The sequence below is a fragment of the Barbatula barbatula genome, assembly GCF_947034865.1.
Source record: "Barbatula barbatula genome assembly, chromosome: 11".
In the NCBI taxonomy this organism is placed as follows: domain Eukaryota; kingdom Metazoa; phylum Chordata; class Actinopteri; order Cypriniformes; family Nemacheilidae; genus Barbatula; species Barbatula barbatula.
This window is the reverse complement of record NC_136774.1, coordinates 11988544-12012016: the sequence shown is the minus strand read 5'-3', so window position 1 is coordinate 12012016 and position 23473 is coordinate 11988544. Positions and strand designations below refer to the sequence as shown.

Sequence of the window (23473 nt, the reverse complement as noted above, 5' to 3'; positions counted from 1 at the left end):
ATTTTTTTTTTTTTACAAAATTGGTGTTGTGGTTGCTGTAGTTTATAGTTTAAAATGAACAAATCGTCCTTTTGATTTATATAAAATATTGTCCTGTTTGACTTATTGATTGTTGAAGTCAACAATTTTGACCAATGAGAATTTGAGATTTTCACAATTTCATTATATTCTGTAGTCTTTCCTACTAATAAAAAATGAGCAGTTTTGAGTTTTTGCATTCCATTTGACTTTGTTAATAAAACTTTTTAGTTTTCTAAAGAAAGTCCTAAAATGTATGCAATGTAAAGGATCAAACATCACATAATGTTAATGCAAGTTGTCACGGACTAACAATATGTGAATAACTTAGTTTTGGCCAAAATGTCAGAACATTATAATCCCAAGGTGACCAAGAGTTGTGAACATTTGTTTTTATGCAATTTGTGCTTTAGGCTGAATTACTGTTTAATTGTTGATGGGACATATTATGTTTCTATTATGGTTTTAGCCAGTGATTTTAGAGATATCAGGTTTTTTTAACATTCAAGTCAATAGGACTGAAATAGTTGCCTGAAGGTGTTTCAAAAAGCCTCTAAACAATCATGGCTTAAAAATTAGATCAAGTCCCAAATGAACCGGTCAGGCTCCTATCTGTATTGTCTCCCGTCTCTAACGGCTGAAACGCATGGCTTGAGGTGAACGAATGGAAAGAATGATTTCATGTGCAATTCTGGCGGCCCTCAAAATCAAGAGGATTAAATAAAGATTTCTGACAAGCCCCCGCTGCATTTACAACCTAATAAAGCTTTAGCAGAGCGGACACGAACACAGAGAGATGCTGCTGGACGGAGCACGAGCGCACAAGCTGGCCTCGCAGTATGCATGTGCTTGCATTTGTTAAATGTTTACTCTAACCAGTACACAAGATGAAGAGGCCCGACATTCATTGTTTTTATTGCAAAGGACCTAAAACCCTTGAATACAGCTCTGTAATGCGTTAAGATTAATATAATTAGCCATTGTTCTGTGTGTTTGTGGGGTTTGGTGCCCATTAAACTGTCTGTAAAGATTTCTGTGGGAGAATCACTTAACCACGAACAGTTCTGCTCCGAGAAGAATTTCCGATTTACTTCAAATATAATCACGAATTCACAGAGACCTAATGGCTCTTGCAACTTATAAAAATCTGACACACTGTTTGCTGTATGACTGACTTGTTTGTCTAAAGTACAGTGAGGTACTTTAGCCCTTTTATAAGGTACAATAATGAAAGGTCCTGAATACCAAATGCTTTTTATAACGCACACACACTCCTAAACACACTCGTTCACTAACTTGTATGCTTGCTTGGTCACTTGCTCATTCACTATAGATCACTCGCACACTTATTCACTCACTCACCCATTCATTAATTCTCTCTCTCACTTTCATTCATTCGTTTAGAGTCTTTGTCTTAGTTCAACTGCAAGTTGGTCTGATTTACTCTCTCTTTATTTCTCCCCTCATGCTTTCTCAGATGAGTCTTTCTAATCTATAGCAGATGGTTTGGTTCAAGCGATCCTTTTGTAGCCAACTGCCTCGGATTGTGTGGCCTCCTCATTCTCTCTCTCTCTCTCTCTCTCTCTCTCTCCTGAAAACTCATTGACATTAGCTTTTAAAATGGTCAGTTCTGCTTTGCCTTGTTGGTCTGTCCATTAAATCTTTAGATCAATCTCCTATTATAATTTGCACCAAGCAACGTTTCCGCATATAAGAGATTTCCATCAGGGTTAGGTCAGAAATACCATTCAACTTTTAAAGCTTCCTCACACGATCACCTGAGCAGGGCTGGTTGAAGTTTTACTGCATATTTGGCGCTCCGTGGAGGCCTAAACCATTTCCCAGTTTTTCCAGAGTTCCGGAGGACGACTGACAACTGGCTGACCCCCCGGAGGACTTCTCTGGGTTTCTCTTCACCCCGCTCACATACAGATGTTGTCTTACCAGCGTCAGCCAAATATCGCCAAAGCCGCGTGCAGGCGTGTACTTGTGTTTTTTTACAAAGGCACTGTCCCAACAATGCATGAATATATACAATAGACTCGCATAGTAGTCATGTTTACATGTTTCTGATTTATACATGCATAAATAAACTATATCTTTCTGCAAACTTTCGGCAATGAAAGTGTAAGGCTGTTTTGAAATCTTAAAATAAGAACTTTAGATATGCTAATTTAAGTCATGGATCTTGTTTTGTGCCCTGACAAACATGATCAGTCCCATTTCCAACCCTCAAACTGCTTAAAAAGGAAGCTCAAAACTCACGAAGCATTTGGAAATGTGTGTTTTCATTGAGTTTACGCATTCATTAGTCGTTGTCTTCTCCGTGTACAGAAGCAGTCGCTTTAAATTACAGCCCAGCCCGTCCGCAGATTTGATTATACAGCTGTGAATAGAATGGGAGCGACCAAAAACCCACATTTACTCTTCATCATTTATCTTCTCTGTTAAGCTCAGACGACACACCTCTCTGCTTTTAAATTTAGCCCAGTCGGCTTTATTTAGACCGAGCAGTTCTTTAAATATACCCCGGTGTTCTGCCACTACCCGGCGTGCTTTATATTGTGCGTATGCGACTGGGTTTGGTCTCAGTCAGAAAATATGTGAGAGTGTGTGCGAGATGTTTAGCAGACCATTTTTCGAGCGTGTGCTCATACGTATGGGGCTGAGGGGGGAAGCGATTATAGGAATAATGTGTATTTCACCCGAGGGAGTTTAAGCTGTAGGGTTGTTCTTGTGTTGCGTAAGTGATATATAGGATTCATTGGATTGTTTTTGCTCAGTTTTTCCTTCACTTAGTCAGTGAGTTATTCATACAGGCCAAGGGTCCCGGCCCAACATTAGGCTAAGCTCCATTAAAAACACAGATGAACCTGAATAGTTTTTATTAAAATACAGTTTTAACGGCTGTTAGTTTCATTTATTTTGTAATAAAAATGTGACAAAATGTGTGACAGACCTAGGATATAAACAGCACAAAATGTAGACCAGCATTCAATTTCTGACGCATGCTTTCATCCACATGAATTCAGATATTTAAGGTCGAAATGAGTAATTTTATTTCGAGGATCTATTGACAGAAATGCATATAATATACATAACAATGACTTCAGAGGTGTATGAAGACCTTACATAGTGAAGCGTTATGTTTTGATTATCTTAGAATGAGCTATTTCTATCTACATACATAGCCCCCTTACATGGAATTCACCATGTTGTAGCACTAGACAGACAAACTTCTCTAAAGAGCACGTTTTGTAAATATGTTATCTCCTTCGGTAAAGAAGCAAAAACGTGACGACATCTTGGTTCTGTGTCAGCCATCGAAGTGCTTCGAAAGGGAGATAGGAGGAGTGGAGTGAACCGTTGTTTGCAATTCGCAACATCACCACAAGATGCTGCTAAATTACATACACTGGACCTTTAAATGTTGGTCTACAGCTTTAATACATATAAACAAAGCAACAGTGCAGAATACAGACAGTACAGAACAATCTCTCAGTTTTGACCAGGAAATGGGCCACAACAGTATGCAGCAATAAATGAAAAGGAAAATGAAGCAAAACATAATGAAATGAAATGTATTTTAATAGCCCACATTTCAGCATCACCTCCTACACTGACAAGTGCACTTAAATGGGCTATTTATTATCAATAATGTGAAATATTAAATAATTGTGTATAATTTAATTAATGTTCACAAGCTAAGCAATCATAATTTTATGATGTCATAACCAGCATCCCCAAACGGTCCCCACTTTTTTTTTAAATCCCGCCCATAGAGCGATTACTTACCCGGGTGTGAAGTGTGACAGCGTTTGACACTTAAGTGAAGCTTTCAGGAGACCTTGAAAAAAACTCAAAAAGAGCAAAGCCTTGGGCCTATTCTCTAGAAAGTTCTGACATAGTTAGCTTGAAGACACTTTATATTCTGACATAAGAGATGAGACGCTGGATAAGCAAGAAATTATTTGATTTCTCTGTGATTTATTCTGACATGATGTGCTTTGAGAAAAGTTTAACCATATTAAATTGAGCCCAAAGAGCTAAATCCAGCTTATGTGCCTTGACTGTTTTCCAAGACGGTCAATTCGATCCAGGATTTTCGTCCAGATTCGTGTTGTTGTCATTCTCCACATTCTCCTAAATGACAATGCAAAGTTTCGCATATGCTTGGAATTACACATTTCATCCAATCAGAAGAGAGACTTTGACGCCATTGGCACAGATAAGAGTGTTAACGCTTCAATCACCATGACAGCAGAAATCAAATGTGTTTTTGCTCAAGTACGAGCACATGGTGGGTCTGAACAGACCTGTAGTGTGATTACACGACCCGCTGCCATCTGATAGGCTGGTGAGAATGATGTCAGAGCAGCTGCCAAATACCCCAAGCACTCCGCCAAATCAAAGCTTACATAAGTGATATGTACTAGCGAAAGTGCACTTTTCAGTCCCGTTTCAAGTGTTTATATGTTTTTATTCACACAAAGAAGTCATAATCATCTACCTGTGTGATATTGGTCTCTTCACCGTTGGCTAAGTTAGAAAAAGCGCATTCCTCCGATACTGCTTGCTCTTCTGCAAGCCTTTTGTTGTTAATAAAGTGCTGGAGTGTTTCACGCTTCCCTGGCAAGTGCTGAGCACCGCGGGGCAGGGGGGAGCCGCAAACACATGGCCAACCCCATTCGTGTTCATTTGACTGGAGGGAGAGAGAGAGTTAGAAATGATGATGGAGCTGCAAAAATAGGGAGCCGAGGACATGATGTATTTTTGTATGCAAAAATCCCGGAAATAAGCATTTTAGGACTTCCGGATTCATCGCTCCAAAGTCTATGGGTTTTTTGAATGGGTTTTTGGTAGGGCAGGGCAAAATTATCAGGGAGAAGCAGCACATTCAATTCACCATATGGCTTTCGATTCGCGAATAAAAGAATCCAGTAGAAGCGTCTGAACAAGTTCTGAAATTGCAACTCAAAAACTATAAATGACGATGACGTCACAAATATGTTAATGCACACAGTTCCACAAATTCCTAGCGGAAAGACTGCATGTTTGTGGCTTTTCATTTCATTTTATTAATTCACCATTGTAATCTGAAACAAAAGTTCAAAGCTATGCTCCTGGCCTACAAGACCAACACCGGATCTGCACCATCGTATCTCCACTCGCTAATGCAGATCTATGTTCCTGCCAGATCACTGCGGTCTGCAAAGGAACAACGACTAGTGGTACCATCCCAAAAAGGAAAAAAGTCACTCTCCCGTACCTTCTCTGGATCTGTTCTACATTGGTGGAATGATCTACCTGCTGCTACAAGATCAGCAGCCTCGGTTGCCATCTTTAAAAAACGCCTAAAAACGCATCTCTACAGTCAACACGTCGCTGATTGATTTTTCCAAATTTTCTTCCCTTTCCTTCTTTCAAAAAATAAATAAATAAATACAAAAATTACTAACCTCACTATTCTTAGCTTTGTATACTGTGCTAGGCTTTAATGGACTAGTTTGATGCAATTATGTATTTTGTTGTCTATGTTGTTATAATTGCTTCCAATGTTTCCTCATCTGTAAGTCGCTTTGGATAAAAGCGTCTGTTAAATGACTAAATGTAAATGTAAATGTTATGTGGGGGCTCAATGGTGTATGGCTTTTAAGGGTTGCACATGTGTTTGCAAAGCCTACAAAATCGTATCAATGAATAAGCTGTAAAATATTAAGAAAGCTCTCTGCTATGTTGTTATCTATGTGTTATCAAATTCAATGATTAACACTGAAAAACAATGTTGTAATGAATTTCAGCTGCTCAGCCCACTGCCTTGACGGCAGACATTGACGCAGGGAGCGCAAATCCTATTTTCAGTTCTGACATTTCTACAGACTTTCTGTTCAGCCATGGTTCCCAAACACTGGAACTGAGAAAAATGCCTTCAAAGTTTTTTACAGCAGCCACTTACTGCAATTTTGACACTCTTGTTTCTCTGAAACGGGACAAAATTGAACCAGGAGACTGGTCGAAAGATAGAACAGATGTTACAAAGCCCATTTCAAACCTTATCTTAATTTTGACCAAATGTTCAGTTACTGCACTTTGCCTTTGCAGGGCAGTATAGCTAGACATCCAACATCCAAACAATTCCCAATTGACGAAATCGAGCCCCGCCCTACAGTTTCGTCTCTTTCCATAAGTGTATACATATTTTTCTTCTCTTTCTCGGACATACATCACAATTTGAAAGAAAATGGCAGCACAAATCCTGTTTCAGGCCGACGGTAATGTGGGAGGATTTCTGCAGCGGGATAAGGCGGTTTTATTTAGGTAGAAGCCAATAGAGAATATACTTCAGTATGCTGAGCAAACTGCTCCTGTGGAAAGAATTTGGCAGGTTATAAATTGACCGCCTGTTTGCTAACCATAAACATCTTTTCAATAACATTACGTTTTTAATGCTATATTTGGAATTTAATAGAGGAAAAATCACAGACCATTTTACAATAGACAGGATTCATGTTTTCTGTGGTATCAACAAACAGTGGCTGACTGTTGTAATGTTCGGGCTGTTACAGGTGTATAATTGGTTTACCAGGGGAAGGTGCCCCAAGTTTCCCCAATGAGACTTTGCATCTAGTCCTGTTTAAATGGCTTTTAAAAAGCTCACTCAGTACTGCGATCAGTCGTTTTCGTTTTAAAACTCAGTTTTTGTGCGACAACAGGCTAATGTAAACAAGTTCTTCAGCAAATTTATTAAAATGCTAAGAAAGTATGAGAATTTATACACAGTCCCTATCTTGACCGGGTCAGTATTAGTTAGACTTTCCATGCTCTTTGGCCCTCCTGGGTAAAATTAGCCTCTTAGTCACTTATTACTGTTAAAGCCCCTGTCTTTACTGAGAGAACCAGTAAGGCTGAGAGTGAAACAGAGACTATTGTAGTGAGGGAACAGGAAAGCAAGATGATTTAGAGCAAGCTTTTCTGTCTTCTTGTTACAAAGGCCACTCTTTATTGACATGGGGTGGTGCATGTGCTCATATGTTACTTCTTAACTCCAACACAGCCAGAGTTTAAAAGAGCAAAGCAGGGTTAAAAAAATATCCTCATAGACACACATACATTCACTTGCCGAAGGTGCTAGTCTTTTAAAAAAAGAAAAGCAAAACATTTGATAGTGGGGACCAGGGGCGTCACTAGGCCCTTTTTAGGGGGGCTTCAGCTTAAACTTCTGCCCAGCCCCCCTAAAAATTATTTGATTAATTAATTTGTGATCGCTTCAGTCCCCTTTAAAGACTAATTTGTAACGGCGGCGCGCTGTGTCAAGTTTCGGCTCCTCCCCTGATCTGAGTCTGCATGGATTCAGTGCGTTTTTCAATCCGCAGGGGCGCCGAACAGAGCGAACATCAGAGAGTACAAGGTGTGCGTGTGTGTGCATTTATTGATAGATTGCTATGATATGACATCTGCATCGGTGCAGTTCTTGTAATTGCAGTTTACATAATGTTACTGGACCAATACACGGTTGGGTTTCTCATCCAATACCAGTACGTCTTCGCTACAGTGTGGTAGTTGTTTTTTCTTCCAACGAAAATGAAGCGATTAACACCTATGAAAACATACTTTAGAAAACGATCATGATTTATTTTAATTTACTTTTTAAAATTTAAAACATATTATTGTGTATCTCGGCATTACATTGTGCAACCATGCCCAGAAATGGTTAAATACACACATCATTGTCTGAAAGCAACAAATGGCACAGAGAGAGAAACATCATGTGGAGTTATTTTGTTTTGTAATATTAAATATTTTTTTGTATTAAGTAATAATGAATCATTAGTGTATCATGATACATTAGAGTAAGAGTAGAGTAAAGGGATTTGTGTTTTATTTTAAGTAATTGATTTATAGAAGTGGCAAATTGATAATTCATGTTGTTATTTTTAATAAATAGAAATAAATATAGAACAGATTAAACATATTTCCAATAGACAATTACATTAATACATGTTTTGTCTATATTCTTATACATACACTTCTCGAATACAATGAAATAGTGGATAGCAATAAGGTTAGTAGTATACAAACCTACCCTAATAGTCAAATAATGTTTTTTAATCATACCCTTATTGGGGGCTGAGCCCCCCTAAAATGAAAATCCTAGAATCGCCCCTGGTGGGGACCCCCATAAAACGTTGTCTACAGAGTTTTGTGAATGCATGCGTTTTTTGTCTTGAAAATGTGCTAAAATATGTGACTTGTGAGAAATGCATTAAAGCTGTATTTTCCAGATGAACAAACAATAGCTCAGATGCTCCAGTCTCTGCGTCCTACCAGACACCTTGTATTTATATTGTCCAGTTAAGACACACACACAGTACTTCTCCTAACACACTTACAATTACTCAATTACGCTTTTCCCTAGAGGTTTATAGCCTCTTCTGTACCCTTCAGACAACACAGCTGAAACACAGCACAAAAGGTGTCCCATTAGCTAAATACCCTCATTTAACTAATAAGCAGCCCTGGTTGACTTCACTTCAAAGCCATGTGCGTCAATGACAATGGAAAAAAACACAAGCTGTGTTTATTCCAAACAAATCTATTGTTGTGGCCGTGAACAGTCCCATCAGTTAACGCATTGGTCCACATTTTTCTCAAAAGTCTAATAATGATGTCATTACCTTCTGTCCCTTTTTGAAACAGATACAATGACTCCCAAAATGTAGAATCCAATCTCATCATTCTGTTGAGCGTTCCGAATTGCGTTGTCCTTCCTATTTTCCCTAAATATTTTCCTCTCTTGCATTGTTTCCAGCTCAACTGGTTGGTGTGTTAGACATAGTTTCCAAGCCCTCCTAGGCTGACTAGTTCAAATATCTCTCATCCACCCAAGTCATGAATATGTCTCTTGCTGTGTCCTCCATTGAGTCACAAACATTCAGCGAGTTTAATTATTGAGAGGAGACGGACAGCTTTTCAATTGATCGTTGGAAATTGTGGGTGACATTTGGCTAGGTTGGATGTGGAATTACTATTTCTCAACGTGAATTTTGGTTTCGTCTGCGGTTGTTTGGTCTTTGCTTGCGTATGTGTGTGATATATTTAACAATATTGCGTTTCAAACTTTCCAAAACTCAAAAACACGATTTTCTTTTGTTACACTGTGACCTTTCAGCATGCAGCATACGGATTGATACCTAATTCACGTCTGATGTGTTGGATTTAACCTTTCAGGATGAATAAGACATTGAATGAGTCTACTGTACCAACAAGACAGCTGTGATGATTTTTTTATCATTTTATAAATGGTTCTCTTTCTTTCAGAGTAAAGAACAGCAGCTTCAGGCTTTAAACCAAAGCAAAAAAGTGTTCCTCTACTGCGCCTTCCTAGACTACAGGTGGGTTTACAGTATAAAAGGGATAGTTCGCCCAAAAATAAAAATTCTGTCATGATTTACTAACTCTCTAGTTCAAATCTGTATACACGTCTTTGTTTGGTTGACTACGGAGAAAGATATTTGGATGAATGCTTGAAACCAAACCGTTCTTGGCCACCATTGACTATCATAGTAGGAAAAATAACAATAGAGTCAAAAGTGCCCCAGAACAGTTTGCTGTTCTACATTCTTCAAAATATCTTCTTTTGTGTTCAGCAGAACAAAAACTAATTTTTAAGTAATTAAAGTAATTTTTTATTCTATGATAGTCAATGGTGACCAAGAATTATCTGGTTACAAAGCATTCGCCCTAACATCTCTCTCTGTGTTAATCGAAACAAAGAAATGTACACACATTTGGAAAAAGACAGAATCTTTATTTTTGGGTGAACTATCCCTTTAAACAGTTTGTCATGTTTGTTGTTTAACATTTTTTCCAACGTGGAACGCGACTGGGAAAATCTTACAGAATGTAGCAGTTGTGTTTTTACAGTGAATGAGTTCTGGTGCTTTCTGTGAGTTTTGTCATTCGTGAAAAAGTCATTCAGACTGGTTGTAAACAAAAACATACAATTTGTGGAAAAGATCCGCCTCAGCCGAACAATTTGTTCATTAATCATACACAGGTACTTCTCTCATGAATGAGCCAAAGATAGCTAGAAACAATATACTAGGCATAACCTACTGTAGATTTTTCACTCCAAAGAGTCAGAGAAAATCTGTTATTGATAAAGAACAATCGTGTGCAGTAAGAGCCGTAAAACAAACTCAAATGAGCCTGTAAACTATGCCAATTGAGGATCATTTAAAAAATGTAAATCATTTGATTTGACAATCAGTACCTCTTCTTTACTCTCTCTCTCTCTATCATTATATATCATGCTCGCTCATTCTTGAATACTCAATAAATAACTGCACCCGTGACAGACATGAACGATGAAGAAGTAATGAAGCTGGACTACATCCTCTCAAAGAGATGAATGGGATCGGTTTGATTTCTTTTTAATACATTTTGATGAATAAAGCTTTGGTAATACCATTAACACTGAGAATGAGGCTGTTGAATGCACATGGTTTCAATATACGCTATGAAATGCTCCAGAAGATGTAACGCTTAATTAAACACATGCATGTCTGTGTGTTTCAGCTCCAAAGAGGGTGTGTGGTCCAATGAGGGATGTGTGAGAGCTGATGGAAACTTGTCCTTCTCTGTCTGCTTGTGTAACCATCTGACCAACTTCGCCATTCTCATGCAGGTGGTTCCTATGGAGGTGAGACAACCACAATGTCATACAGTCTGCTGTTGTTTTTTTATGTATTGAATGTGTTAGCAGCAGTCTTGATTTGAATGATGGCTAACATGGCTTTAGAGAACGGACTGGTCAGCGCTTCAACACACGGATATAATAATGGTTAAGTGTGCACTGTGAGGCCTGCTTGTAAAGATTTTGAACATTGTGTCCGCTATAATATTAGTTATTTTTTTAATTCAAGTTGTTTTTTGTAAGTTTTGTGAATGTTTATCTAGATTAAGTCAATGCATGAGTCAGGTGTTAATTCAATAATCTCTCTACTGGATTCAGTGCGTTTTAAGACTGACTCAAGCAAATAATGTGTGTGATGTGGTGGAAATGACTAAGATTCACTGGGGGACTTTAGGTGGGGACATGCCCTGACAGAAAAGACATGAATTTCACCATGCGGACAACATCTGTTTTACATGTGCAAAAACACATGTGAAATGTGTGGTTTTGGAACATTTCTGTGTAAATTCCCATTTAAAGACCGATGCCATCACATGTGCAGCATGTGGTGACATGTAAAAAAGGCGATAACGTGGAAAACACAAGTTTCATTTCATGTGTCATTTATATTTTTAAAACAAAAAAATGCCACTACATTTGGTATAAAGTGTGAATAGTGGAGGCTTTTTCATGCACAAAAGGTGGAGATACTCTATACTTTGAGTGGAACCCCCTTGATATTCACTCCCTGGACTCTGTCCCCACATTCCCCCCATTTCCAACCCTGCTTGTGCATAATATAATACGATGATTATTACAGCTATTATTACGTTGGCTGAACGTCTGATGCATTAGGGCAGACTTTTCTGGAAACACTTCAGGACGTTCAAAGTCGTCATCTGATTGGTTGAATGTTATAGGATTTCCGGAAGACATGCATGTCGCGGCCTTGGGCTTTTTTGTGTAAAATAATAAAACGTAGCAGCAGTAAAATTATTAATTTCAGTATTTTTTCGGAAAATCTGAATAAAGTATTTTTGAAGAGAACATTCTGTGAAATTATAATCTTGATATTTTTAATGTTGAGTAATGTCATGTCAAAAATTTTAATCGTTGGGAAATTAATTGTTGAAATCAAACTTGCTCTTTCATTGATTTTTAGATCTCAACTTCATGATGAAATGATGTGACTTTAGCCTGGATTTCACTGATTGACTCGCATATATGATTATTCAGCACAGACCTGTTTTCAAGCCTACATCATTTGTGAATTGTCTCTACTAGTAGATTTGATTTTTTCATTCTACTGATTTGAGCTGTCTAACATTACAGCCCTATGTTCCAAAATTTCTCCAATACACCCGCTCATGATCTTTCATCTTACCAGTCCAATCTTCTCCATCATTAGATGGTCAGATACATGCACATATATTCGAAAAACTAACAGCTGCCCTTGATGTTAGTCTGGTTTCTCAAGAGTCCTTGCTTAAGAAATTAGGTCATATCCCAGCAGGGTCCTCTAAAAACACTGAGACGCTGAGATGATTGCCACACTAAACTGTGTTTCTCTTCCGCCGTGAGCCAGCAGCATGCAGGGCTCGGCGTTTTGATTGGCTGAGGCATTCAGTAAATCAGCTGCAGAGCTTTAGTAAAGAAGACAATTTGGACGCAGTTGAGACGGTTCTCCCGGGGTGACGTGAGGTATTTCGTTGCTAGTTCATTCGAAACCCGGTGTTGAATGCGAATGGCTCTCGGAGGAGAACGCGAGTCGGCGAGTGGGTGGGTTGAGCTCCGTGGGCCGGATTGTCATCTGTCAGGGAATGCTTGTAAATAACAGCTGCCTTTGAAATGCATATTTTGCTAACCCATGTCCTGTTGATTTATTTTCAAAGCTCGAACCTTAAATAAGGACGTATAGTGGGTCTGCGGAGACATTGTTTCACAAAAAAGTCAGATTCCCAAGGTTTGTGCTTTCAGCAACCGTACAATACGAGCCAAACCGAGACACCCAGGTGCAGCTTGGCTCTTGTGCATCTATCCTCTGCATGTGTTTGTTGAGAAAATCTGTCTTCACTCAGTCATGTAATCATCTCCTCTCGCGCTTTGATGCTAATGCCCGCTTCCGCCTGGGCCTCAATTAGCGGCTCACCTCAACGCTTCGAGCCCGGAGGAGCTGGTGCTTTCTTTACCGCTCCGCAGGTCCTCCATATTCCGGGTCTGGTATAATCACAAGGCAGGAAGCGGAGTTAATGTACAATCGAACCCGAGTATGGAAATAGAATCACGAGGGAAAGCAACAGCCTATAGGTTCAACGCACAGATGCAACACTGAGTACCAATTATGGGCTTAATACCAATGGATCACTTCATATCCTGAAAGAAATGAGAATGTTTTGTGTTTTCTTAACAGGTGGTTTGAAGCAGTCTTTTTGTCCTGTTTTTGATTTTCAAGCGCTGCTCTTTTTTTACTCAAGAGATAAAATACGTTTGACACCACGTAACAGATTGTGATTGATGTTAGGCATGTTTGGTTTTGATAAAATTATGATGTAACTGTATTGAGGTCATTTGATATCATGCGAACTAATTCAAGTTCAGCCAATCATATGGGACCTTTGACTTTACAATCAGTGGACCGTTGCCGTGGGATTCAGTGTTTTTCTCATTTACAATAACATCTGGGGCTTGTAAGCCCTCTAAACCCCTCAAGTACCGTGTGGTACACAAGGCCAAATTATTGACATATTGGTTGCCTCTCATTGTCTGTGTCGTATGTATGATTTCTTCACAGCTCTCGAAGGCCCACGAGGTGGCGCTGTCCACCATTAGCTACATCGGCTGCTCCATCTCCATTTTCTGCCTGGCGATTACGCTGGTCACCTTTGCCGTGCTGTCGTGAGTATCCCAAATTGCCATATGTCATATCATACATAAATATGATGTTTACGTCATATGCATTAATGTATGTATTATAGTCCCAGTGAAATAAAAAGTTACATTGCCTATTTTTTCATGAAATATTGTAGCAATTATTGTTAATAGCTTATCAGTGTGGGTCGCTCTCTATTTAAAATGAATGTGCCCTCATAATCTTCAGTTAAAATCAGAAAATTAATTTCACCTTTTAGTGCATATCCATCTTAAATGACTTATGGTAAATGGCTTGGGCGGAGCATCCGTTAACTCCTCCCCTTCAAGTGTCAGTCTGTGGCCAGTTCCATTTTAAATTGCAACACCTGTTTTTATACACCCAATCAAATCGCAGCAAAAAACGCGAGCCACACCCACTATTTTTTTAATTTGATATTCCATTTCACTTGGAAGTGCATCAAAACATGGAAGTTAAAACAATCGCAACTTCCAATTCACTGGGACTTTAATATATCAAGGCGATTAAAGAAATAATCATTTCTGCACACTATAATTACCAAATTAATTTACCAATTAAAAAAATGGCTGTTTTTAGGTTTCCTGTGAAAGTCTATTAGTATTCCAGATAAAAAGCACATAAACCCTTTAATCATTATTATCATCATTGCTTTTCCAAATACTCACCTCTTCTTCTGTTATTTGTTGCTTTGTATATAGATCTGTTAGTACCATCCGTAACCAGAGGTACCACATTCATGCCAACCTAGCGTTTGCCATCCTAGTCGCTCAGATCCTCCTGCTCATCAGTTTCCGCTTCAGTCCTGGAACGGTAAGTCAGTACAACACTGTTTCAGACTCGTTCTGCGGTACTCGACAATGCTTCACCTCCATCTGAAGCCCAATATTGTTGGATCCACACTCTAGCTGACATGTTTACAAACTTTCAAAATGACTTCATTTAAGATGAAATGTGTTTAATTGGGTGTTACGGTACTGGTGTCATCACTGGTTTCATAAACAATAGGTTGTCGTAACTTTAAGAAAAAAGAGCAGATGGCTCCACTGATCCTCTCACATGCCTGCAACATTACGAGCAGATTAATATAATACTGAGTTCATTTGATTACGCCTCATCTATCTGAGGACTCGGCTGAGCTCTCGCTGCGGGCGTTTAATGTCAGCTTTGAGCTGGTATAAACTCCCAGGCTTTTTATTTTTAAATGAATACAGATAATAAAAAATAAAATGTGTTAACAGTGCAGAAAAAGGCACAATTGTATGCTTCAACCTGTTCAGCAAGATGTTTTTTTCACGGTTATTTTGTGTCTAAGTTGTGCTTTTACATTGAATCAAGCTATGTGTGTTCTTATGAGAAGTATCAACGACTTTCGAACGAGTCACTTTAGCTGATTCAGAAACCTGATTCGAATGATTCATTCACAAAGTCGACCGATTCAGCGAACTTTTGTGATACTATTCTCTGCAGCTTCCGTGTAAGATCATGGCCGTGTTGCTGCATTTCTTCTTCCTGTGTGCGTTCGCCTGGATGCTAGTGGAAGGGCTTCATCTCTACAGCATGGTGATCAAAGTGTTCGGCTCGGAGGGGAGCAAGCACTTCTATTACTATGCCATTGGGTGGGGTGAGTCTACCGAACACTGTTGGATAAATCACATTCCAATACACACGTTTGTGCATGAACAAATGAACACAGAAAGTGCCGTGAAACAAATCTTCAGATCGGTTTCAATCGCCTCAAATGACCCAGTGTAGTGTCATACGTGAACCCAAGAGAGTCAAAGGAGATCATCCCACTGCAAGCATCAGTCCTGAGACAGATCAGCCCATTCCCTTTAGCCATGAATGATGTGACCGTGTTTAGAAAAGGGAGGAAAATAAATTTGTATGTAACAGTCTGTTAAAGATATCATTAAATCTTTGCTGGCTCGACGCTGTTGATACCGTCATCAATATTAATTGAGTTGTTCTCAAGTGCGCACATGTGATAATGGGTCACATGTGCTTTGTTCGGGTTTCATTCGCTCTCTTTTTAGTACAATTTATAATGCGCCTTTTGAGTTTATGTTTTGTTATTTAAGGACATTACCAGAGCTACGTATACGTATTTGTATTCAAACACTCACTAGGCAAAAGTTGGCACAGTGATAAATGAGGGCGTCTTCAATGATGGAGTTTGATTTAGTGTCAAATAAATAGAGGTTTGGAGTCGTATTCATAGTGATGTATGTGGATGAAGAAAACAGGCTGCGTTGAACTGAAGTCATTACATTAGATTGAGGTCGAATCCCTCTCTTAATGCTTTCTGGCAAAGGAACACTGCTCTTTATTTATGGTGGCATGGAAATAATCGGCTACAGTCCAGCTGTTCTTATTTTAGCTCCTACAACATGATCTTAAAACTTAAACTGTGGTTTGTGTTTAAACAAAGATATTTTTAGCTTTGGTTATGTTTAAATAAGATTTGTATTACATTAAAAACGTTCACAGAAATAATAATGCCGTAGAGGAAAAAAGATTTGGCACAACTAATTAAAAGTATTTGCCTGGTTAACAAATCGCATATTTTGACATTAAAGTGATAAAATTCTGTCATAATTTACTCACACTTTTGTCATTTCAAACCTGCATGACTTTCTTTCTTCCACAGAACACAAAAGAAGATATTTTAAAGAAAGTTGGTAATCAATCCACACTGGCCCCCATTCACTTCTATTATATGGACACAAAACCAATGCAAGTGAATGGGGGCCAGTTACCGACATTCTTCAAAATATCTTCTTCTGTCTTCTGCGGACGAAAGAAAGTCATACAGGTTTGAAATGACAAGATGGTGAGTAAATGATGGCAATTCTTATTTTTGGGTGAACTATTACTTTAAGGCTGTACTAGTCAAGTTTTTCCACCCGGTTTAATGATATGTCGGCATTTACGTGTGTGAGAAATAAAGTATTAAAAGTTATTCATTTTTGTGTTAGTTAATATAAGGTTAAGTTTCCTGTCAACACCAAATTTTGTTTTGTCCTTTCAAAATGTTCCTCTGTTGCAAATCTGTAAAACACATTCACATGTTTATTTACTCAGGATCCCCGTTGGTCATATGTGTGGTGTCTATGACTTCATCACTGAGCAGCTATGGGGAGACTGGCAAGTAAGTTACCATGACGACACCACAGGTCAAAGCATGGTCAGCAGATGTCCAGTTTAAAGGCCTGTTCACACCAAAACGAGGACGTTATACAGTATTAGCATCCACACCAATGGATGATAACCATATGCTTATTCTAAGCTCATGCAGCCGTGTTAGATTAAAAATGCATGAATCCTTTTAATTTGAAATGCTTTTATTGAACATTAAAATTGATCCCAACTATATTGTTCCTCTGTATCATTTTAGTTGTTGCGTGTACTCTGCTCTTCTCTTTCATTGAGAGTGACTTTTTAGACTTTATAGTTACAGTATCGTTGTTATTATGGGTGTGAACAGGCCTCAAATGGATAGTTCGCCCAAAAATTTATATTTTGTCATCTTTTACTCACCGTCTTGTCATTTCAAACCTGTACGACTTTGGTTCTTCCGCAAAACAAGTAAGATATTTTGAAGAATGTTGTGAAACTAAACACCAAGGGTACCCATTCACTTGCATTGGTGATTTTTTGCGCAATTTAAACAAGGAAAACCACCAAGTAATGGTTCAGTTCATGTCAGGTTTAATTATTGATAGGAAATATGCTGTTTAATTGTGATTTTTGCCAGCGATTTAAAAAAATATCTGCCTTCCCCCATTCATGTAGATAGGACTCTGGACTTGCTTTTAACCGACCAGAGGCATTGCAAACATGGCCGACGAGTGGCATGACTTCTGTAAAATGGACTTTGATGTGGGCCAGTGCTGTTCGGTTTCCAACTTTCTTCCAAATATTTTCTTCTGTATTCTGTAAAAGAAAGAAATTCATACAGGTTTGAAATGACAAGAGGGTGACTAAATAATGACAGAATCTGTTTTTTTGGGTGAACTATCACTTTAAGGTAACCGATTATGTGACATGAATCTGATTTCAATCAGACTTTTAATCATTGTATATTTGTGGTGTCTCTTTCTTTTTGTCTCATATTTGTCTGTACCAGTTGCTGGCTTTCTCTTAAGAATGGAGCAATTTGGGCTTTTGTAGCTCCTGCTCTGTTTGTTATAATGGTAAGTAGCCATTAAAAAAATATGAGAGTTCAGTTTTCTTGATCACATATTTGTTATTACTTAACTATCCCTCTATAACAAGTAATAACCTTTCACATAATATACTGTATGCAAGGACACCAAAACATAAGTTAACCTTCAAAGAGTAAATTATATCCTCAGAATGGCACAAAAACTATCAGTTAATCTTCTGAAAAAAAGCCTGCTGAAAAAAGCAATAGAACCATGCCCAAAACACAAAAGAAAATCTAATGGTTTTAATTGGTAATAATGGGAATTGTAATGGTTGTAATGGAAATAAGCTAATGGTGCATAATGGTATTTTAATGGTAACCAATAGAATTTCTGTAATGGTTTATTTTTCTGCAGAAAAAACTGTAGAAACCATTAAATATGTTATAATGGTTTTAAAGGGATTTGTACTGGCTTTGATGGAAACTGTAATGGTTCTACTGGTTTCTGCTGGGTTTCCCAGAAACCCAACAGGAACCGTAACAGAAATTATAATCGTTTCCATTAAAATAATAACTTGAACCATTAGCTTTTCCATGTAAACCATTTAAAAAAATTGTAGTGTATTTTGGGCATTTATCCCTGCTGACAAAAACAATGGAAACCGCTAAAGTTAAAAATTAAAACCATTTAAAGTAGTTTTGAAAGGATTTGTTTTGGTTTTAAAGGAATGGAAATGGAAAACAATAGAACTTCTGTAATGGTTTCCATTGGGTTTCTATAGTTTTTTTCAGCAGGGATGTGATTTTGGTGGGGTTCTGGCAAATACCCCAAAACACACTATATAAATAAATGTTGTAATGGTTTTAATGGAAAAGCTAACAGTTATTTTAATGGAAACCATTAGAAATTCTGTGATGGGTTTTGGAAAAAAAATTCAGCAAGGAAAAACTCAAACGCATAGTTCATCAAAGATACACCTGTATCTGCACTTATCCGCACTTAAATGGGATTTATGTTTGTTTATATATACTGAGTGAGGTCAAAATCATTATCACAGATGCTGCTGACAGAGTTTATGTTGAACCCTATACGGTATTGCCTTAACAATGTCTGTTAAATCATCCATTCTTGACCAGAAATGATGCACAAGCGTTTCCATGTAATGTTTATAATGCTGTGACCTCTGCCCTCCAGGTCAATATTGGCATCCTGATAGCCGTGACAAGGATCATATCGAGGATCAGTGCTGAGAATTATAAGGTCCACGGAGACGCCAACTCTGTGAAGTGAGTGATCATTTATCTCATATCATGCCTCACATGCTCTGCTTTCTTTCGTGGATTCATATCGCCTTGTGTGTGTTTTCATGTGTGTCCGTCCCTCCAGGCTTACGACCAAAGCCGTGGCAGTACTCCTTCCCATCTTGGGCATATCGTGGATCTTTGGCGTTCTTGCAGTAAACGACCACTCCCTGCTCTTCCAGTACATGTTTGCAGTCTTCAACTCACTACAGGTTAGACATCACTGGATACACAAAACCCAGTTCTTTCTCATGTCGATTAAACGCTGTCCAAAATCAACAGTATGCTTTCCAAACGATGACGGCTTTAAAAAATATGGTACATAATGTTGAAAAGACTTAAGCCTGTTAAGTATCTGGAGCGACTTGTGAGAATGTGAGCTGATGCGAACTGAAGCGACCTCACAACACCTGGTTTTATCTTTTGTTTGTCTTTTTATCTCAAAGGGCTTCTTCATATTCCTGTTTCACTGTCTGTTAAACTCTGAGGTAAGAGCCTGTTTGTGCAGCTGTGTGTTGTTTGCTGGTGTAAATTATAAAGTTTGTCTGACTTCTGCTGTGCACCTGTGACGCTTGTTTAAAGCTTCGCCTAGTGGTGAAGATGTGGTACTGGATTTTTTATGCAATCATAAATCTTCAAATTAAAGGCTTAACTAAAATAGTCTTGTATCTCACTTGTAACAGATTAAGAACTAAAACCGTTTTTTCTAAACAGTGTATTCCTTACTACTGTGTGTATGCAGAGCACCCATAGAGACCCATAGAGATCAATAACTTAAGATATGATTATATACATAAATATTATTTTATATTATTAATATTTATATTAAAATCTAAAATAGAATAAGAGAAATGTATCTTCATTGTTCTTTTTTCTCAATTTTTCCTCTCACAATCACATTGTACATTGCAGTTTATTTGTCAACTACCTATAATGGAAGGAAGACACTTTATGAATTTGTTTAACAAAATAATGATTTAATAATTATATGTTTTAACAGTAACTTTGGTAACACTACCATTTTATCAAATCAAAAATGATCTTCTTCGCCAGCATTTCAAAAAAGTTTAATTGTTAAATTTTTAGCAATTTTCATACCATTATATGTGCTTTTGTCATTATTTATTTATTTGTTTGTCCTTACTTTGTTGTTTCTATGTAAATTGTATTTTTTTATTTTAGAGTTAGTTAATTTCTTCAGTTTTAGATAAAAAAAATTTTTTCTGGTTAAAATTTAGTATCTCAATTTAAACTTGACCCAATCGAGGCTCTACAATCGAATTTGAAATTTTAGAACAATATCCCATTTTATAACCAACAGAAAGAAGACAAACCGTGTTCTTTATTTTGGTATTGCAGGTGAGAGCCGCTTTCAAACATAAAACCAAAGTGTGGACTTTAACCAGCAGCTCTATCCGAAACATTAACGTCAAACCATTCAACTCAGATATCGTAAGTCCTTTCAGACACTTTCTCCAATTCTTCTTTTTGTCTGAAATGTATTTCACGGCTGACTTTCTTGTTTTCCTTCACAGATGAATGGCAACAAGGGAGGTGTTACTCCCACAAAGATGAACACATGGGATAAAAGCACCAACTCAGCCAACCGCATAGATTTGTCCGCGGTATAAAAACGCCGGGTCTTTATTTGCTCGATCCAAAGACAGCAAAGGACAACAGAGTACAGCAACGTTTCCTTGCTGACAGATGCTGTTATTGTGACCCTATATAATCAGAAAAACTCCCAACACAAAGTTCTCTGATGTCATTTCCTCCTGCTGATCATTTCTCTAAAGGTACAAACGATGGATGGACACAAGGCCCTTTTTAGAACAATAAGTGGGTCTGTCGAGGAACCAGTGAACCTTAGTTTAAAACGAACTAGGCAATGTACTAGCTCTCAAGGAATAGAGTCTCCTTAGACAAATGCTAATTAAATGACTATTGGACCCATTTTTTAATTTACATTTTTAAAGAAAATGCAAGTTCCGTCTGAATTTCTTCAACTTTAACTAGAAAAAAATGCTTTTTATCTGACACTAGTTGCTTTAGTTTTTTATTATTCTCTAAAAGTCAAGCGCTGTTTCCAAGTTTAATACAACTGAACATGTTTGTTTTAATCCTATTTTGTAAATAACAAAAGCCAGTATGCCACATCCACAGAGTAACAGTGCATGTAAATGTGCCATCATAGTCATATTTAATGTGTTACCATATGTATATTTTAAATGAATGTTTTCATCATGATACTGCAAGATTGAAGTTCTCATGCTGTATCAGAATACTGTATAAACTCTTATTTGACTGACTTTATGGCTCTATCAGCTATTGTTTGTAGAATCAGACCTAGCGCTAATTTTAGGGACAATTCTGCAGAATTTAACTAAATGGATTTAGTGTGGACTCAAGAGTACTGCACTCGAATTGGTAGCTGAATGCGTTATTAAATTAACCAAAAATAGTGGGAAAAAACACAAGAGGGGAATGATGTGTGAGAATGATGGGGGTTTACATTTCTTTGATCGTCCCCAGCAGATCAAGTCATCCCCAAAAGACAGGGTGAACATTTTCACCCCACACAGTTTTTGTCCAGTTATTTAATATGTTGTGTTTATGCAGTGTATCGGGTGACTTTATGTGCGTTTAACCCACTTTTGTCATTTAAAAGTGCTGACGTTGTTGTTCTCCACTCCATGTATTAAGTGTAGATTGTAGTTACGCTTAATATGTATGGATGTGTCGCCTATGAAGTATTTATATATTTTCATATAACATATTCTGTAAAATTATTGGATAGCGTCAGCGTTATCTCATTACACCCACAGCTTAGAGTTTTTTTCCGATGCTTAACCACAAGAAGTGCCTCAGATTTACAAATTCAAGTAAAGTGTATTGTGGTTTCTTCATAAAATGTGAGCTGCTTTCCTGTGAAGTCTCTATTCTTCTGATTCCATTCCTTGAATTGTATTCTCCTCTGTTTCATCATTTAAGAGGTCTGTTTCAAAAATGTAAGATTATTCTAAAATAAAATCATTTATTTAAGTCTAAAAACTGTGATATGACATGTGAGCTGTACATATCTAGTCTTATGTTGCTACATAAAAAGGTTGAGCATTGAGTAATGAATGCGAATGGCTAAAGTCAACAACATTATTTTGTAAACGATGCAATGATGGGTGATTTTTTCACAGTGAAGAAAGTGACATTGTTTATTGTATAACCTGTGTGTTTTGCTTCTGTGTTCGATGTTTTGTGTCTGTAAACCATTGTGAATCCTTATGGATTTACTGTGACAGGAAGGGAGTGGAAGATGTTGAAAACAGTCGTGCGGGATAAATGACATACAGTAGGCCTACATAGATTCAAATGAGTTGTATTGTGATGATGTCTTCCCATGTAAAATGGAAACCGATTATAAAGTTTTCTATACGACATTTTGATTGTCTTGTTGTCTGTTATATTTTAATAAAAAGTCTTTACTTTTGTAATGTATTCTGGTGTTTAAATAAAAGTATTTTATTAAGTGACATTGTTTATGGTATTTTTTTACATTTCAAGATTAAAACAAAAGTAGCCTACTGTAGCTCATGTTTCTTGAAAAGAGAAAGCAATGGACACGCGCGCATGACCTGGAGCAAAGTTAGCTTCCGGTCTGTAAATTAACAATTAATTTAATATTAAAATTATATTAGTATTAATTTATAATAATATTTAATTCTATATTCATTATATTGAATTACATTAAAACTACTCAGCAGTTATTGATTCTTAATAAAAGTTTGGGCTCAAACCTTAAATGTATAATCATTTTCCCTACTTTTGGGAAGTGTTGATTTAACCTTAAAATAACATTAAAATATCATTATATTCAATCTTAAGCGTTTGGTATGTACCTGGTGTAATTTTTCATCCTGGCAAAACAGCATATTCATAGAGGTCCACGTGCAAAACCAAAAACCGAAGAGAATAATGCACCCTAGACAATAAAAAATAGAGAACCCATGTGTATTTTGTCACATCTTTGCCTATACACGTTTGTCTGATGACTAATTTGTCCTTCGGGGTTAAACCTCTTTATTCACACATGTATAGTAAAGCATCCTACACGTCCGATCACAGATTAATTTTAACAGGGTGGATTTCTGTCTAGATTTAAAAGCAGATTATTAAGATTCATTTTTGCATTAAAAAGTAATGAAGGTCTCAAGTGACCCATCAGAGTGCTGCGTATGAGCTAGATATGTTTTCACATGAATAATGGTCGTCCAATGTCATATATCTATATTTAAGTTAGGGTGGAGATGCGTGTGTCAAATACGTCAGTATGATATTATGAATAATATAACAAAGGCAGCGTGCCCATACAATGTTTTTATTCATTTATGACAATGAATAGGATGATGTAAGTCAAAATGTGACATCCAAAAATTTAGACAATGGC

The 23473-nt window shown here is 37.4% G+C and overlaps 1 protein-coding gene across 1 annotated transcript in view; it reads left to right on the top strand.

Annotated features, from left to right (window-relative positions):
- The window catches only part of adgrd1 (adhesion G protein-coupled receptor D1), a 43872-nt gene extending 21314 nt beyond the window's left edge, over positions 1–22558 (top strand). Inside the window, exons 14-25 of the mRNA XM_079468511.1 lie at positions 9337–9410; positions 10597–10720; positions 13485–13588; positions 14282–14393; positions 15051–15204; positions 16665–16731; positions 17710–17776; positions 18926–19017; positions 19118–19244; positions 19479–19520; positions 20392–20484; positions 20568–22558. Of these exons, the coding sequence (XP_079324637.1) occupies positions 9337–9410; positions 10597–10720; positions 13485–13588; positions 14282–14393; positions 15051–15204; positions 16665–16731; positions 17710–17776; positions 18926–19017; positions 19118–19244; positions 19479–19520; positions 20392–20484; positions 20568–20663 (1152 nt within the window). The 3' untranslated portion in view covers positions 20664–22558. The remainder of the gene's footprint in view (positions 1–9336; positions 9411–10596; positions 10721–13484; positions 13589–14281; positions 14394–15050; positions 15205–16664; positions 16732–17709; positions 17777–18925; positions 19018–19117; positions 19245–19478; positions 19521–20391; positions 20485–20567) is intronic.
- The last annotated feature ends 915 nt before the right edge of the window (positions 22559–23473 follow it).